Here is a 15,111-nt window from a genome sequence, read left to right on the forward strand (position 1 = left end):
AGGAAAAAGAAGGCGTATCAAAAATGGCTACATACCAGAACCCAGGTAGACAGAGAAAGTTATGTTGAAGAAAGAAACAAAGCCAAACAGATAATTGCAGCATCCAAGAAGAAATCGTGGGAAGACTTTGGAAACAGGTTGGAGACTATGGGTCAAGCTGCTGGAAAACCATTCTGGAGTGTAATTAGCAGTCTTCGAAGAAGGAAATGACAAGTATTTTGGACAGGTCAGGAAAACTGCTGGTGAATCCTGTGGATGCCTTGGGCAGATGGAGGGAGTATTTTGAAGAGTTGCTCAATGTAGGTGAAAATGCGATCAGTAATGTTTCAGATTTCGAGGTAGAATGGGATAGGAATTATGATGGAAATAGGATCACATTTGAGGAAGTGGAAAAAATGGTCAGTAGATTGCAGTGCAATAAAGCGGCTGGGGTGGATGAAATTAAGTCGGAACTCATCAAATACAGTGGAATGTCAGGTCTTAAATGGCTACACAGGATAATTGAAATGGCCTGGGAGTCGGGACAGGTTCCATCAGACTGGACAAAAGCAGTAATCACACCAATCTTTAAACATGGAAACAGAAAAGATTGTAACAACTACAGAGGTATCTCTTTAATCAGCGTTGTGGGTAAAATCTTCTCAGGTATTGTTGAAAGGAAAGTGCAAGTATTACTTGAGGACCAATTGGATGAAAATCAGTGTGGGTTTAGGCCTCTTAGAGGTTGTCAGGACCAGATCTTTAGCTTACGGCAAATAATGGAGAAGTGTTATGAGTGGAACAGGGAATTGTATCTATGCTTTATAGATCTTTATAGATCTAGAAAAGGCATATGACCGGGTTCCTAGGAGGAAGTTATTGTCTGTTCTACAAGATTATGGAATACGAGGCAAACTTTTGCAAGCAATTAAAGGTCTTTACATGGATAGTCAGACAGCAGTTAGAGTTGACGGTAAATTGAGTTCATGGTTCAGAGTAGTTTCAGGGGTAAGACAAGGCTGCAACCTGTCTCCACTGTTGTTCATATTATTTATGGATCATATGTTGAAAACAATAGACTGGCTGGGTGAAATTAAGATATGTGAACACAAAATAAGCAGTCTTGCATACGCGGATGACTTAGTTGTGATGGCAGATTCGATTGAAAGTTTGCAAAGTAATATTTCAGAGCTAGATCAGAAATGTAAGGACTATGGTATGAAGATTAGCATCTCCAAAACGAAAGTAATGTCAGTGGGAAAGAAATATAAACAGATTGAGTGCCAAATAGGAGGAACAAAGTTAGAACAGGTGGACGGTTTCAAGTACTTAGGATGCATATTCTCACAGGATGGCAACATAGTGAAAGAACTGGAAGCGAGGTGTAGCAAAGCTAATGCAGTGAGCGCTCAGCTACGGTCTACTCTCTTCTGCAAGAAGGAAGTCAGTACCAAGACTAAGTTATCTGTGCACCGTTCAATCTTTCGACCAACTTTGTTGTATGGGAGCGAAAGCTGGGTTGATTCAGGTTACCTTATCAACAAGATTGAGGTTACGGATATGAAAGTAGCTAGGATGATTGCAGGTACTAGTAGATGGGAACTATGGCAGGAGGGTGTCCACAATGAGGAAATCAAAGAAAAACTGGGAATGAACTCTATAGATGTAGCAGTCAGGGCGAACAGGCTTAGATGGTGGGGTCATGTTACACGCATGGGAGAAGCAAGGTTACCCAAGAGACTCATGGTTTCAGCAGTAGAGGGTAGGAGGAGTCGGGGCAGACCGAGGAGAAGGTACCTGGATTCGGTTACGAATGATTTTGGAGTAATAGGTTTAACATCAGAAGAGGCACCAATGTTAGCACTGAATAGGGGATTATGGAGGAACTGTATAAGGGGGGCTATGCTCCAGACTGAACGCTGAAAGGCATAATCAGTCTTAAATGATGATGATGATGATGATGAGGTTACTTAATAAAGAAAAGGTGTGTCAGTGACCCTGCCACGAATCCTAAGTGAATTGGTCCTCATAGATGTGGAATAAGCACAAAAATCTTAAAACATATTTTCATTTAATAGGTTATGACAAACTTGTCACAGAACATGTAAACGTATGCAACATTTCAAGCACCTTCATTTTCATGTGATAATTCTTAAGCCACGGTAGCCCTGCATCATCATGGAGAATATCAGTTTACAGCGCTTATTTAAAGTAATCACGTTACTACACAGAAGATTGGCAGAACTTAGATTTTAAGAAACAATTAAATTATTTCATATTGTCTACGACATGTAACGTGTATCCGGAGAAACTGTCAATATTCAAGGACACGACAGGAAGGATCTTTGGAAGAAAAGTCTAGTAAAAATGGGACCTAAAATGTATACTTTGAGCTATGACCACTCCTTCATCTTCGATACTGTGAAACAAATCTCTTTCACTGTTTGCTTCCCATATTTAGGGAGGTGGCAGTATAGACCAAAACAAGGAAAAAAATGTTTAGTAAACATACATTAAGAGCTATAAGCACTTTTTCATCTTTGCAACTGTGAAACATATCTCTTCTGCTAAACAAGTGCCCGTAACGCCTAAGGTACCGGTATGCATGTAACAACCCATATAAATAAATTTTTTTTGTCTGGTCTGTACTATGTCCTCCCGAAATATGGAGTCCAAAGAGCTTGCAGTAGAAGAGTTGTTTTTTTTTTTTTTTTTTTTTTTTTTTTTTTTTTTTTTTTTTTTTTTTTTTTTTTTTTTTTTTTTTTTTTTACAGTATCGAAGATGAAGAAGTGCCCACAGCTCTTAAGGTGTGCATGTCTTTACTTCCAATGATCGTCCCTGCCATATCCCTGAATATTGACCATTCCTCTTGGCGCACCCTGTACACACATCAGTCGGTTCCGCTAAGAAATTAGTCAGTGTAGTAGAAGTTGGCCACCATCAAATCTTTTAAGCTGCTCTTAAACTGAATTTTACTAGTAGTTAACTTTTCTACAGCTGTTGGTAAGTTAATTAAATGTGTGTCCCTGAGTAATGCACATTTTTGTGAACCAAATAAAGTAAGTCATCCCTATGATGTTCATTCTTGTTTCTAGCACTGGTTCCATGAACTCAGCTTTGATTTGAGAAAGAGGTATACTATTTAAGACAAATTTCATTACGAAATAAATACATTGGGAAGCAGTAGTTAATATCCCCAGTTTCTTCTTTAGTTCACATCATAAATAATTCATGTTATACACTTTTGGACTTGGAAAATTTTAGTTTCAATTGATGAGTTACGCAAACAAAAAAAGGTACCATATGACAATATGGAATAAAAGTAAGCGAAGTACGCTAGCTTTTTTATTTCCATATCACCCATGTCTGATAACATACGCGTTGCAAATAAAGATTTGTTTAGGTGCTTCAGCAATTCTGTGGTATGCTCATTCCAACTTAATTTATTATCAAGTTACAATATTGAGAACAGAACACTGCAAATTTCTTGTATGTGCTTGTGTGATATTTTATGCATGTACTGAGAAGCAAACCTCTTAAAAATTCTGAACTCATATAGTGTGTCTTTGCAAAGTTTAGTGAAAAACAACTGGCTAGGAACCGTTTATTAACGTCCATGTAAGTTTCACTAACCGGTCTTTCTAAAACTGTATTTGATTTGCTATTTATTTCAATGTTTTAATCATCTATAAACAAAGTAAACTTGGCACCAGCAAATTTTGTACTGAAAGGTTACTAAAATACTCAAGAAGTATAATTTTATTTACAAGGATATTGTGATGTGCACATTCTAATGGCTTTAACTGATCACGGAATATATCAGTAGTCTGTAATTTATTATTTAATGAATTAAGTACATTTTCGCTGTATGTGTAAATAGCCTTCTTAATATCAGAACTCTTTAGAAATCACTAAGTTAAGTCTTTCACATATAACTCGGGGCACCATTTATTAATCTTATCGATTAGGATACAAATAATAGAGTGCAAATTAAAAGTTATAATGTAATAATTAAAAGAAATAATGTATCACCGGCCAAACAAAAGTTGTAAGACATAGTGGAAAGATAACTCAAAAGTAATGTATCTTCCATTTTAGTGGCAGTCAAAAATCCAATAAATCATCTCTGACATAATCTTCTGTTTGTATAATTTCTTGGTTTGACATAATGGTTCAAAGGGAAGTCCGTTAGGCCGTAAATCAGGTGGACTCAAGTAAGGAGACATTAATTCGATCTTCGACTGTCTGACGTGCTGTGTGACAAATACCATCGCCATGACAAGGAATGATGCGACGTTTTCGGTTGTTTTACATGATTCGATCGATGACTTGTCGCAAAGAAACTATAAAGTACTCTTCTGTATTAACTGATCTTCGATCGTCTCAGACAACACTCCAGTGTAACGGAAGAAACAACCAATCATTTTCTTGGTAGTGCTTCGCGAACGAACCACTTTTCTTGATTTCGGTTCACCATGGAGCACCCAAACAGTTAACTGCTGCTTAGTTCCCGGCTTGTACGCTTACGTACACGTTGCGCCCCCTACCACGATGTTGTACAATACAGCATCTTTTCGGTCTAAATTTTTGAGCATTTCCTTACCCCAGCCGACATGTGACTGCTTCGTTCGTGCAGAATCGAATGAAGTGCAGAGTTAGATACGCCTGAACATGCATCCGTGTCGCGGTAAGTCTTCAATCTTTTGTGAGTAGCATCCATGTCTATTTTGGACAAACTGATTTTGGTGACCTTCAAGAAATTCATCGCTGACGGAAGCACAGTCACGACGAATTTCTGCAAACCAATATTTTGAACTGTCTCCTCTGAAGGTGATCGATTACTGACAGCTGAATGAAGTTGTACGAGGCGTTACTGTTGAGTTAGGCTTTACAAAACTCATAAATCATCATCCTACGAAAAGTTCCAAGCGAAGTTTCCAGTTTTTCACAATAATCGAACGAATTATTCGCCCTCTTTTCTAAGCTGCCATTTTTTAATGATACAAAATGACAAATTTGAAAACAATAATAACGTAACATCGCAGTAGCGCCATTTATGGGCCGTACACACGCACCTACCGACTAACAAACTGGACGCGTGTAGGAGTTTTGGCCAACCGACCGACCGATTTTTTTTTTGCTGGCCGGTCGGTTGGGTATGACCATCCGACAGCCTACCTCCCATCACTTCTCCCCACAAATTGTGCTGGGCAGTGGCGGCTGCTGTGTAAGGGCGCAGGAGCATGTGAACACCCTACTTTTCGACACCTTGCGGATTTATTGCTCATTTTTCTTTGAATGTTCTCTAGACTCCGTGAAACTGGGCAACAGGGTCATGAGGATACCTACAGTCGTATTTTAAGGAGCTTTTGCGCATGCGCAACTCGCGTGACGTAATTACCTTACAGGTCAAATACATACGAATTTGTTAAACAATGTGCATGGTTCATGATGTGCACATGTAGCTCTTGCCTCTCAACTAGAAGTTTAAGTCGGTGCCAGCAGATGGTAGCATAAGGCGCTAGACTTCTATTCCCGTTCGCTTGGCATAAATCCTGCTAGATGACAGCACACTCCTCAGATATGCTAATTCACTCACTATATAGTAAAATTAGATCGTACGTCAGTGTAAGTTGTACTGACAGTAAACATATTTTGTGGGTTTCTGAGTAAGTTATGGTATATTCAATTATGAATTTTATCATAAAGTAATCCATTTGAGGCGCTGAGAATCAGAAGGGAGATTGTATCATTTATTCATCCTTCCGAAATCTATTGATCGTATGGTGAGTGGAGTTTATCTGTGCTGTAGGATCATATCCTATATTTAAAAATTCACGAAAATCTGTCTCACCGGTTTCTCTGGTATTCACTTAAATGTGGTATCGCCGGCATTGTGCTTTAGGCTCTTATGGATCTCAGCACCTCATTTGTATTCTAGTCAAGTGATCATGTCAGCAAACACTACTACTTTAGTTTAAATAATTTCTGCAAACGACAGTTTGTGTTAGGAGTTGGTTGTTTACTGTGCGGGAATCAGCTTTCGTGTGCAATGTAAAGATGAACTGTGTTGAATCTATTCTAAATGCTAACAGAAAAGGAAAGCTGTGAGAACGGGTCGTGAGTCGTGCTTGGGTGGCTTAGTCAATGTAGCATTTGCCCGCGAAAGGCACAGGTCCCGAGTTAGAGTCTCGGTCCGGGACACAGCTTTAATCTGGCAGGAAGTTTCGTAGCAGCGCACACTTCGCTGCAGAATGAAGATCTCATTTTGGGAACAGAGAAGAAAATTACCATGAAAAGTTAGCAGCAAAGGAACTAGGGCATCTGAGAACAGGTTGAGAGAGTGACGAAATCCACTACAAGCGAACATTTAGCAAGGAAGTGTGCAGTTAGCACAAGTTGTTGTTGTTGTTGTTGTTGTGGGTGCAGAGTAAGAATATCTGATTTTCAGCCCGGAAGTAAATTCGTGTACTAATACATCTGTTGGGGATCTTGTACATTTGTCTGAAAAAATGGAAAAGCCCGAAAACTCCTACTTACACAAAAATGCGAAACGGAGAGATGCGAAAGCTTACGTATTATTTCGTTATTGCCCTGTACTGCACTTAATTACGTACAAAACAACAAAATTCTACAAAAACAATTCTTTCTTTTGTCAGATAAGTAATTCATCTTATTATAATACTAATAATTATTCTAACTTTTGTTGTTGTTGTTGTTGTTGTTGTTGTTGTTACTATTATTATTGTTGTTGTTATTATTGGCAGTGGCTGTAGTTCTATAAACTTGTTGGTAAGCATAGCTGTTGTACAGCAGATGCTATTAATTTCATTCTGTGTTGAGCCGCCACTGGTGCTTAGTGTAGTTCCGCCGTGCCGACCTCCCGACAAAACTTAATCTGGCATGTCGCTGACTCGAGATAGCTTACGGCCATTTGGCAACTGGCACAGCGGTTTCACCAGACGGCAAATGTGAATCATCAGTACACTTGCATTGATGCAGCCATAGATGCAATACCTCAGAAACACAGTGACAGCTTCTTTAATTAGACGAGATGACAAAAGTCGTGAGATACCTCCTAATATCGCGTCGGAGCTCTTTTGCCCGGCGTAATGCAGCAGCTCGTCGATTTGGCATGGACTCAACAAGTCGTTGGAAGTCCTGTGCAGAAAGACTGAGTCATGCTGCCTCTATAACCGTCCACAACTGCGAGAGTGTTGCTGTTGCAAGATTTTGTACACGAATTGATCTCTCGATTATGTCCCATGAATGAAACTTCCTGGGAGATTAAAACTGTGTGCCGGACCGAGACTCGAACTCTGGACCTTTGCCTTTCGCGGGCAAGTGCTCTACCAAATGAGCTACCCAAGCACGATTCACGCCCCGTCCTCGCAGCTTTACTTCTGCCAGTGCCTCGTCTCCTACCTTCCATACTTTACAGAAGCTCTCCCCGAGTTCGAGTCTCGGTCCGGTACACAGTTTTAATCTGCCAGGATGTTTCATATCAGCGCACACTCCGCTGCAGAGTGAAAATCTCATTCTGGAAACATCCCCCAGGCTGTGGCCTAAGCCATGTCTCCACTATATCCTTTCTTTCAGGAGTGCTAGTTCTGCAAGGTTCGCAGAAGAGCTTCTGTGAAGTTTGGAAGGTAGGAGACGAGGTACTCCGGAAGTAAAATTATGACGACGGGTCGTGAGTCGTGCTTGGGTAGCTCAGTTGGAAGAGCACCTGCCCGCGAAAGGCAAAGGTCCCGAGTTCGAGTCTCGGTCCGGCACACAGTTTTAATCTGCCAGGAAGTTTCATATCAGCGCACCCTCATTCTGGCATGTCCCATGAATGTTCGATAGGATTCATGTCGGGCGATCTGGGTGGCCAAATAATTCGCTCGAATTGTCCATAATGTTCTTCAAACCAATCGCAAACAATTGTGGCCATGCGACATGACATAGTTCTTTGGAAACACGAACACCGTTAATGGCTGCAATTGGTCTCCAAGTAGCCGTACATAACCATTTCCAGTCAATGATCGGTTCAGTTAGACCAGAAGACCCAGTCCATTCCATGTAAACACAACCCATATCACTATGGAGCCACCACGAGCCTGCACAGACCCTTGTTGACAACTTGGGTTCACGATTTCGTAGTGAGTGCGCCACACTCGAACCCTACCATCAGCTCTTACCAACTGAAATCGGGACTAATCTGACCAGGCCATCGCTTCCAATCCCTAAATACCAACCGATATGTTCACAAGCCTAAGAGAGGTGCTAAAGGCAATGTCGCGTTGTTAGCAAGGGCACTCCCTTCAGTGGTACGTTGCCCTCGATGGTGAGTGTTCATTGGAGGTGAGGGTATCATCTGGAGTGCCCCAGGGAAGTGTGGTAGGTCCGCTGTTGTTTTATATCTACATAAATGATCTTTTGGATAGGGTGGATAGCAATGTGCGGCTGTTTGCTGATGATGTTGTGGTGTACGGGAAGGTGTCGTCGTTGAGTGACTGTAGGAGGATACAAGATGACATGGACAGGATTTGTGATTGGTGTAAAGAATGGCAGCTAACTCTAAATATAGATAAATGTAAATTAATGCAGATGAATAGGAAAAAGAATCCCGTAATGTTTGAATACTCCATTAGTAGTGTAGCGCCTGACACAGTCACGTCGATTAAATATTTGGGCGTAACATTGCAGAGCGATATGAAGTGGGACAAGCGTGTAATGGCAGTTGTGGGGAAGGCGGATAGTCGTCTTCGGTTCATTGGTAGAATTTTGGGAAGATGTGGTTCATCTGTAAAGGAGACCGCTTATAAAACACTAATACGACATATTCTTGAGTACTGCTCGAGCGTTTGGGATCCCTATCAGGTTGGATTGAGGGAGGACATAGAAGCAATTCAGAGGCGGGCTGCTAGATTTGTTACTGGTAGGTTTGATCATCACGCGAGTGTTACGGAAATGCTTCAGGAACTCGGGTGGGAGTCTCTGGAGGAAAGGAAGCGTTCTTTGCGTGAATAGCTAGTGGGGAAATTTAGAGAACCAGCATTTGTGGCTGACTGCAGTACAATTTTACTGCCGCCAACTTATATTTCTCGGAAAGACCACAAAGATAAGATAAGAGAGATTAGGGCTCGCACAGAGGCATATAGGCAGTCATTTTTCCCTCGTTCTGTTTGGGAGTGCAACAGGGAGAGAAGATGCTAGTTGTGGTACGAGGTACCTTCCGCCACGCACCGTATGGTGGATTGCAGAATATGTATGTAGATGTAGATGTAGTGGTCTATTGCCCACAGCCCATTAACACCAAATTTCGTCGCGCTGTCCTAACGGATACGTCCGTCGTACGTACCACATTGATTTGTGCGGTTATTTCACTCAGGTTGTTGCTTGTCTGTTAGCGCTGACAACTCTACGCAAACACCGTCGGCCATTGCGTCGTCCGCGATGAGAGGTGATGCCTTAAATTTGGTATTCTCGGCACACTCTTAACACTGTGGATCGCAGAGTATTGAATTGCCTAACGATTTCCGAAATGGAATGTCCAATGCGTCTAGCCCAAGCTAAGATACCGCGTTTAAAGTCTGTCAATTCCCGTCGTGCGGCCATCACTGCACATACGTGCATATCTTTCACCTCAGTGTATAATGTACAGTAGTATATCTTCAGGAAATATTGACTGCGCGACTTCTTTGGCTGTGTCGGTGGGGGAGAGATGAGCGGCAGGAGTTTGATTTCCGTGTTCCAGCAAGCCCTGGAGGTGCTGCGGCGGACGCCGAGCCGCGTGTCGCTGCGCGTGGTGCGGCCTCCGGGCAGCCTGGTGCCCGTGCCGCCTCCGGCGCCCGGCCAGCCGCCGCCGCCCCCGCGCCGCGACGCCCACCTCTCCCAGCAGCAGCTGCTGCCGCCGCCGCCCTCGCATGCCGACGATAGTTCCAGGGTAAGCACCGGCAAAATACAACTACTATAACGCCACGCCCCCCCCATCAACCTCCCAGTTGGTTGGGAGGCTTGCGTGCCTCAACGATACAGATAGCCGTACCGTAGGTGCAACCTAAAACGGAGCGGTATCTGTTGAGAGGCCAGACATACGTGTGGTTCCTGAAGAGGGGCAGCAGCCTTTTCAGTAGTTGCAGGGGCAACAGTCTGGATGATTGACTGATCTGGCCTTGTAACACTAACCAAAACGGCCTTGCTGTGCTGGTACTGCGAACGGCTGAAAGCAAGGGGAAACTGCGGCCGTAATTTTTCCCGAGGGCATGCAGCTTTACTGTATGGTAAAATGAAGATGGCGTCCTCTTGGGTAAAATATTCTGGAGGTAAAATAGTCCCCCATTCGGATCTCCGGGCGGGGACTACTCAGGAGGACGTTGTTATCAGGAACAAAACTGGCGTTCTACGGATCGGAGCGTGGAATGTCAGATCCCTTAATCGGGCAGCTAGGTTAGAAAATTTAAAAAGGGAAATGGACAGGTTAAAGTTAGAGATAGTGGGAATTAGTGAAGTTCGGTGGCAGGAGGAACAAGATTTCTGGTCAGGTGACTACAGGGTTATAAATACAAAATCAAATAGGGGTAATGCGGGAGTAGGTTTCATAATGAATAAAAAAATAGGAGTGCTGATAAGCTACTACAAACAGCATAGTGAACGCCTTATTGTGGCCAAGATAGACACGAAGCCCATGCCTACTACAGTAGTACAAGTTTATATGCCAACTAGCTCTGCAGATGACGAAGAGATTGAAGAAATGTATGAAGAGATAAAAGAAATTATTCAGATAGTGAAGGGAGACGAAAATTTAATAGTCATGGGTGACTGGAATTCGATAGTAGGAAAAGGAAGAGAAGGAAACGTAGTAGGTGAATATGGACTGGGGGGTAAGAAATGAAAGAGGAAGCCGCCTAGTAGAATTTTGCACAGAGCATAACTTAATCATAGCTAACACTTGGTTCAAGAATCATAAAAGAAGGTTGTATACATGGAAGAACCCTGGAGATACTAAAAGGTATCAGATATATTATATAATAGTAAGGCAGGGATTTAGGAACCAGGTTTTAAATTGTAAGACATTTCCAGGGGCGGATGTGGACTCTGACCACAATCTATTGGTTATGAACTGTAGATTAAAACTGAAGAAACTGCAAAAAGGTGGCAATATAAGGAGATGGGACCTGGATAAACTTACTAAACCAGAGGTGGTACGGAGTTTCAGGGAGAGCATAAGGAAACAATTGACAAGAATGGGGGAAAGAAATACAGTAGAAGAAGAATGGTTAGCTTTGAGGGGTGAAGTAGTGAAGGCAGCAGAGGATCAAGTAGGTAAAAAGACGAGGGCTATTATAAATATTGAATTTAATTGATGAAAGGAGAAAATATAAAAATGCAGTAAATGAAGCAGGCAAAAAGGAATACAAACGTCTCAAAAATGAGATTAACAGGAAGTGCAAAATGGCTAAGCAGGGATGGCTAGAGAAAAAAATGTAAGGATGTAGAGGGTTATCTCACTAGGGGTAAGATAGATACTGCTTACAGGAAAGTTAAAGAGATCTTTGGAGAAAAGAGAACCACTTGTATGAATATCAAGAGCTAAGATGGAAACCCAATTCTAAGCAAAGAAAGGAAAGCAGAAAGTTAGAAGGAGTATATAGAGGGTCTATCCAAAGGGCGATGTACTTGAGGACAATATTATGGAAATGGAAGAGGATGTAGATGATTATGATACTGCGTGAAGAGTTTGACAGAGCACTGAAAGACCTAAGTCGAAACAAGGCCCCGGGAGTAGACAACATTCCATTAGAACTACTGACAGCCTTGGGAAATCCAGTCCTGACATATTTCTACCATCTGGTGAGCAAAATGTATGAGACAGGCGAAATACCCTCAGACTTCAAGAAGAATATAATAATTCCAATCCCAAAGAAAGCAGGTGTTGACAGATGTGAAAATTACCGAACTATCAGTTTAATAAGCCACGGCTACAAAATACTAAAACGAATTCTTTACAGGCGAATGGAAAAACTGACAGAAGTCGACCTCGGGGAATATCAGTTTGGATTCCGTAGAAATGTTGGAATACGTGAGGCAATACGTTTCTAGCATTTGTAGACTTAGAGAAAGCTTTTGACAATGTTGACTGGAATACTCTCTTTCCAATTCTGAAGGTGGCAGGGGTAAAATACAGGGAGCGAAAGGCCATTTACAATTTGTACAGAAACCAGATGGCAGTTACAAGAGTCGAGGGGCACGAAAGGGAAGCAGTGGTTGGGAAGAGAGTGAGGCAGGGTTGTAGCCTATCCCCGATGTTATTCAATCTGTATATTGAGCAAGCAGTAAAGGAAACAAAAGAAAAATTTGGAGTAGGGGTTAAAATCCACGGAGAAGAAATAAAAACTTCGAGATTCGCCGATGACATTGTAATTCTGTCAGAGACAGCAAAGGACTTGGAAGAGCAGTTGAATGGAATGGACAGTGTCTTGAAAGGAGGGTATAAGATGAACATCAACAAAAGCAAAACGAGGATAACGGAATGTAGTCGAGTTAACTCGGGTGATGCTGAGAATTAGATTAGGAAATGAGACACTTAAAGTAGTAAAAGAGTTTTGCTATTTGGGGAGCAAAATAACTGATGATGGTCGAAGTAGAGAGGATATAAAATGTAGACTGGCAATGGCAAGGAAAGCGTTTCTGAAGAAGAGGGATCTGTTAACATCGAGTATAGATTTAAGTGTCAGGAAGTCATTTCTGAAAGTATTTGTATGAACGATAAATAGTTTGGACAAGAAGAGAATAGAAGCTTTTGAAATGTGGTGCTACCGAAGAATGCTGAAGATAAGATGGGTAGATCACACATCTAATGAGGAGGTATTGAATAGAATTGGGGAGAAGAAGAGTTGGTGGCACAACTTGACTACAAGAAGGGATCGGTTGGTAGGACATGTTCTGAGGCATTTAGGGATCACCAATTTAGTATTGGAGGGCAACGTGGAGGGTAAAAATCATAGAGGGAGACCAAGAGATGAAAACACTAAGCAGATTCAGAAGGATGTAGGCTGCAGTACGTACTGGGAGATGAAGCAGATTGCACAGGATAGAGCAGCATGGAGAGCTGCATCAAACCAGTCTCAGGGCTGAAGACCACAACAGCAACATAACGCCATCTGTCCTATCCTCGTCAAAATTATGAACAGGACCAACAACGACTGAAAATAATCGTTCAACATGACAGAAATGCAACCCTTACGCAAATTGCTGCAGATTTCATTGCTGGGCCATCAGCAATGTCAGCATGCGAACCATTCTATGAAACATTACCAATATGGGCTTTCGGAAGAGAATGCCCTCTCATGTACTCCTGATGACTGCACGACAGAAAGCTTTATGCTTCACCTGGGCCTGTCAACACCGACATTGGACTGTTGATGAATGGAAATATGTTGCCTGGTCAGACGAGTCTCATTGCAAATTGTATCGAGTGGATGGACGTGTATGCTCGTGGAGACAACCTCATGAATTCATGGACCATGCATGTCAGTAGGGGACTGTTGGAGCTGGTGGAGCCTCTGTAATGGTGTGGGGCGTGTGCAATTGGAGTGATATGGGACCCCTGATACGTCTAGATACAACTCTGACAGGTGACATGTACATAAGCATCCTGTCTGATCACCTGCATCCGTTCATGTCCATTGTGCATTCCAATGGACTAGGGCAATTCCAGCAGGACAGTGCGACACCCCACACGCCCAGAATTGCTACAGAGTGACTCCAGGAACACTCTTCTGCGTTTAAACACTTCCCTTGGACACCAAACTCCCCAGACACAAACGTTATTGAGTATATCTGGGATGTCTTGCAATGTGCTGTTCAGAAGAGATCTCCACTCCCTCGTACTCATGCATTTATGGAAAGCCCTGCAGGATTCATGGTGTCAGTTCCCTCCAGCACTCTTCAGACATTATTCGAGTCCATGGCACGTCGTGTTGCGGCACTTCTGCGTGCTCGGGGTAGCCCCTACACGATATTAGGCAGGTGTACCAGTTTCTTCGGCTCTTCAGTGGATATGAATAGCTTAGTGTCGGCTGCTTCGCTCACATAGACTGTATGGCCTGCACAGGTATTTTTTATTTTTGTTTAATCGAATTTTTATGTTCTTCTAAAACTGCATCACCTAAACTTTTTACGCTAATTAAGGTTGTAAAAGTATGGTCCTTTCTGAAAGTACTTTTGACCAAAAAGCTATTCTGCTAGCTGGAGCCCAAAGTTTTCATTAATCAGGCCTTTTTCGTTCTTGGTGATATTTCCACAAAATCGTTCATCCTCAGGTAAGACCCATCATTCACTAACTGCCTCCTGGTTGGACTGTCACACACTGACTGACTAACAAGGCACAGTGTACTCAAGGAACACACAAGCACACTGTGAACAAACATAACAACACCATGCCTAGTACCAAGGCGGGGTGAATAAACATAGAAGTGTCAGTTTGAAAACTCTTCAAAATACGATATCTCGTAAATGACTCCTGCAACAAACACCACCGATATTCTAGCTTACCCTACTTTTCTTTTGTTAATGTCAGTAGGCATTGTTCCATTTATAGAGTGTAAGTTTGCACTAAAAATACACTTTGAGCCCCTGAAAACTGCACATCAATAGCACTTCCCATTTCTGCAGTATTCGCAATTAAAGTTTTAGGTGATTCACCACGTATTTTTGTTGTTCTTAACTGTAATACCACCACATCCAGTATCCTTATAAAAGCCATCTACGAATGATTAAAACTACTACTATTCCCACCACCACCATCACTACTACCACCAACTGCAGGGATGCATATACATCTCGCACCTTATATGCGCTGCGACATAGACAACACAAATTCACAAAAATGCACACTGAAAAACTTGTAAATAGGCAACTGCGAACGACAGCAGCTTGCACCAAAGAATGAAGATTAGTGTTTAGTATCCCAATGTCTATGACGTCATTAAAAATGAGAGCTGTATTTAGGATATGCGGACCCCGAGGTTGAATCTGTACAGCAGGCCACATCACAGAAAATTTTGTGATAACTAACTTACAAAACTACCATTTTGGATCAGTGTTCTAATGAAAAGCATTCAAAATTTATTATTTAAATTCCAT

General features: G+C 42.1%; 1 protein-coding gene across 1 annotated transcript in view; it reads left to right on the forward strand.

Moving 5' to 3' along the window:
• Positions 1-15,111, forward strand: part of LOC126185072 (tyrosine-protein phosphatase non-receptor type 13-like) — a 741,952-nt gene that overhangs the window by 699,816 nt on the left and 27,025 nt on the right. The window contains exon 4 of the mRNA XM_049927852.1: positions 9,722-9,910. Coding sequence (XP_049783809.1) covers positions 9,722-9,910 — 189 coding nt within the window. The remainder of the gene's footprint in view (positions 1-9,721; positions 9,911-15,111) is intronic.

The sequence above is a fragment of the Schistocerca cancellata genome, chromosome 1, assembly GCF_023864275.1.
Source record: "Schistocerca cancellata isolate TAMUIC-IGC-003103 chromosome 1, iqSchCanc2.1, whole genome shotgun sequence".
NCBI lineage: Eukaryota > Metazoa > Arthropoda > Insecta > Orthoptera > Acrididae > Schistocerca > Schistocerca cancellata.